The 4,524-nt window shown below is 38.8% G+C and overlaps 1 protein-coding gene across 1 annotated transcript; it reads left to right on the forward strand.

The window, feature by feature from the left end:
- Positions 1 to 3,412: 3,412 nt before the first annotated feature.
- Positions 3,413 to 4,216, forward strand: LOC311591049 (vomeronasal type-1 receptor 1-like; the record flags this gene model as incomplete). Its single annotated transcript, XM_084770420.1, has 1 exon — positions 3,413 to 4,216. One exon carries the CDS (start codon positions 3,413 to 3,415, stop codon positions 4,214 to 4,216), a length of 804 nt encoding a protein of 267 aa, XP_084626546.1.
- Between the last annotated feature and the right edge of the window lie 308 nt (positions 4,217 to 4,524).

Below are 4,524 nucleotides of genomic sequence, written 5' to 3' on the forward strand. Positions count from 1 at the left end.
CATTTAACAATGCCCTTCTTCTCATGTGGCATCTCGCCTCATGATGTCATGAAGGCATCATTCTGAAATCATATCCAAACATCTTCATGGCAGTTAGATAGGCAGATGGCAAATCTCCCTGATTGCACAAGGCTTCACTAACCACATAAATCCAGTACAAGTGACAGACATAGTGCAACACCAAAAAGCTGAAGTGAGACATTGTGTTTTCAGCACCTTCACTATGACCTGGAAGTCCCAAACGCCAGGGTAATTAAAACTCAGGTAGATCACTGTCTTCAACTTCTTGTAGCACTCATGAGACCTGCGCTGACTTCTTCAAGCACTCTGTAGTATTACTGTTTATTTTGAGATTATGTCTCAGGAAAACAGTTCTGCCTCTCCTGAGTGCCATCATTATTGGTCGTATTCAGTAGTCCTTGGGAATTTCCACCGTGAACATCTTCCTCTGCAGATAATCTCATCCTCATTACGGATGCTGTCAGAGAACTTGTAGGGGAAGTGATGATCACTTACCACTGAGATGAGATCATTGGATCCCAAACCTATTTAACAAGCTTCCATCCAAACCTGCGTACAGCAACCCAGCATGAACTGGCCGGTGAGCAAGCATTCAAACATAGGTATGTGGTGGTGATGTCAGTGTGATACAGGATATGATGGTATGTCTACTGTCCTATATAACTGTTTCTTAGAAATCACAAACTTTATTTTGTATTTTTCCATCTGGTCTCTCTTTTAGGTGAAACAGATTCGGAATCTTTAGAGTTAACCTCAGGGCCTGTGTTCAAGTGAAGAGCATGTGTGTGAGTGTACATTTGTCTCTCTCTGTTTCTGTCTCTCTTCTCTCTCTCTCTCTCTCTCTCTCTCTCTCTCTCTCTCTCTCTCTCTCTCTCTCTCTCTCTCTCTCTTTCTCTCTCTCGTGTGTGTGTGTGTGATGGGTGAAGTGTGCTTTCCATTCATTTGTTTAAGCTTTAACATTATTCCTCTCAGCTTCCTCTGATAGTCTGATCCACATTCTGGGGCCCTTTCTATGTTTTATATAGATTTGTAAAATCAGATGTCTGTCCGCTGACTGTGAATAGAAGTGCATCTGTGATTGCCAAAAAAAAAGTAAGCTGTGCCTGCTTCTGACTGCTGTTCAAATTTTTTCATAAAGATACCCATAGGGTGGGAAGAATCATAGCTGTGATACCAATGACAAAACATAAAATAACTAAAACTTTTGTATGACATTGTACTGAGGGATTGAACACGTTAGTGCTAAAATTAACCATTATGTTGGTTTGTAGGTAGGTTGGGGTAGTGTAGGGCAACTTTTTCCTACTATCAAATGTTACTCTTATCACTTCTGGTTACTTTTCGTAAAGTAAAAACATTGTTTAAACCAAAGACCTCACTGTGTAACTAGTTTTCCATTTTTGGATGATGTTTCTGCCATGATTGCCACTCATCACTTTTGCCCTCCACAGGTTTCTGTGATCCTCAGGAATCAGGAGCCTTCCACCCTATGAATTTTGGTGCTAATTTATGACAAGAATCAGTTCAGTCCACAACTTCAAGACTCCAACTTGGTCTTCTGGAACAGGTTTTATATGAAACTTGAAAATCCCCCCAGATCTAGCTGCCTTTATTCATTTTTATTTCGGAGATTGTCTCTCACATGGCCACTTCACTCTTTCTCATTCTCCTATTTTATTTCTCTGTTTGTTTCTGTCCTATGAGTTTACTTTGTTTACTGTGATCCTTTGTTCACCTTTTCAACACTGCTTGACCCTTCTGAGTGATAAAAGGCAAACATAGCACACAACATGAAAATTCCTTGTATCTACTGAGGTGCTTGAACATGCAAATGGGTGCTGACTTGCTACCTCATGTCTTTGAGGGCCGACTAGTGTCTCTCAACTGAGTGTTGAGTTACCAAGAATCTGGAGCTTTCAAACTTTCTTAACTGAGACAAAGTTTTAGAAACTTTTAGAACAAGTCTCACCTTTATCATCTCCATACTCTGCACCATTTCCTGAAGTCATGATATTGAGATGTTTCTGTCTCTGTCCTGGGCATACAGCTGTCCAAATTTTGTATTTTCAGTCTACTTTACTGGAGAGAAATAGAAGTGGATATATTTAAATAAATATATTACATTTGTATTAATTATCCTGTGAGTCGTTTGATCTCAATTTCTTATATTTATTTTTGATTTATTCTCAAAAATGTTGTTCACAAACTTCCTAAGTAGTATATTATAAATTATTAACTACTGTAAATTCCAAGTATGACTTTGAGTAACCGTTTATGATTTCTCACTCGGAATTGTTACTTTTATGTATTCCTGTGTGTTTTAATATTATTTGAATTATTTCTGGTAAGTTCATAAACATAAAACTAGAACAATTGATTCCACTAGTTTGTAATTTATCTAATGTTGTTCATTTTTTTAAGAGAATAAAAAACTCTAGAGGAATGTATAGATATCTCATGCCCTCAGGTCATGTATCATTTTACTTTGTGAAACTTCCTTTTCTATCCTTCTACACAACAGCTATAAACTGAAACTTTAATGCAAGAATGAAATGTTTGTTACACCGTTACTACTGCTTTTCCTGTAGCATGTCTGCTAGGGAAACACTCATGTGATTGCAACAAATCTTTCCTCGCCCCTGAAGGCATTTCTTCAGCCATGGGCCACTGTGCACTGTACTAAGCAGAGCTCATAATAGATGCAGAGAGTACCTAAAAGACCAGTCTGTGGGCTTAGATTTTTCCCAAACATACTTTATTTCTGGTTCTTAGGCACCTTTTCCTCATTGCTAATCCCCCAACCCTAGGTAGAAGAGAAAGAAAGTTAGAAGAAAGAAAACAGAGTATGGAGACATTTTTTCTTTTTCAGGCTTGGTATTGTCATTGGTTTCTATTGAGGGTAATGTCAACCTCGGCTGTCAATAGCAAAAGAAGCGCACAGTCCCCTGAAGTCTCCTCCAGACCGTCATAGTCTTCCTTTATGCTTTCTTTCTGTAACCCTCAGAGCTCTTAGAATCCAACTACCTCTACCTGGAAAAGAATATGCCCTGCATGAGAGTATGATCAACTGTGGACAATATAAAGCCAAATCTAAAATCCCACACTTGGGATTAAAACAAAAACATATTTACATAACTGAGTTTGAAAAAAAAAACCTTCCATTACAGCAGTCTTCATCAAGTTGAGAATGTACACCGAGGAAACGCTCCATGACTATTTAAAATTAGGATACATGGAATATATACTGAAAATAATAATATGCCTATTGTTATTTGTTTAAACTGCCCACCCCCATTCTGCTGAATCTATAAAAATCAGTACCATCTTGGTGATGATAAGATTTACCTGTGATATGGGGATTATTTTTCTCATACAGACACTCATTGGCATCATGGGAAATTCCTCCCTCCTCCCTCTGTACATATTTCCTCTGATCACTGGACACTGCATGAGACCAATAGATCTGATTCTGAGTCAACTTGTCTTGGCCAACATAGTGGTTTTACTGTCTAAAGATATAGCACAGGCATTGACAACATTGGGATGGACATGTTTTCTGAATGATGCAATTTGTAAGCTTATCTTCTATTTGTATAGAGTTGGCACTGGTGTGTCCTTCAGCAGCATCTATCTCTTCAGTGGTTTCCAGGCAATTAAGCTCAACCCCAAGATGTGCAGATGGATTGGACTGAAAATTCGATCCCTAGAATTCATTGTCTACTGCTGTCTCTCAACATGGTTTCTACATCTCTTGATAAATTCATTCATCCCATTTGCAGTGCACGGTTCTTTGAGTGAGAAAAATACGAGTGTGGAAAATACTTGTGGGTATTGCTCCTGGAAAAGAGCAGCTAAATTTGCCCCATTATTCAATCTCTTGTACTATTCCAGTGACATAATGAGTTTGATTTTCATGATCTGGGCCAGCACAATGGTGGTCATTGTGCTTCTAAGACACAAACAGAGAGTTCGGCACATTCACGGCTACGGCTTCTCCTCCAGTGATTCCCATGAGGCCAAAGCCACATTTAGAGTTTTGACACTTGTGAGTTTCTTCACTGCCTTCTATTCTGTCTACATTAGCTCTATCCTCTGGCTTCCTAGTGCTGAAAAGCGTGGACAGTGGGTAGTGAACATGTCTGTCCTTCTTGCATCGTTTCCCAGCATTCAGCCCCTATGTGCTCATCATCAGTGACACCCACGTCTACAGGGTCTTCTGCGTCTGTAGAGCAAAACACAAGGCATTTTTCTGATTATCTCCTGGTGGCCTATTGTTTTAAGGTACATGAATATTATCATCATGATATATTAATAGTTTTGTATTCATAATGTGGATGGCATGGAAAACTAAATTAACTATGTATATCATGTTACTAATGTCTTAATGGAAGTTTTTAAACTTCCAAAATGAAACAGAATGTAGTTATGTTAGTGCGTTTGGATTTCCCCCCCCCCCCCACGTGAGAGAAATTCTGCTCCATTTAACACTTTCCTATATGAAAA

The sequence above is a fragment of the Acomys minous genome (assembly GCF_964271855.1).
Source record: "Acomys minous genome assembly, chromosome: 20".
Lineage (NCBI taxonomy): Eukaryota > Metazoa > Chordata > Mammalia > Rodentia > Muridae > Acomys > Acomys minous.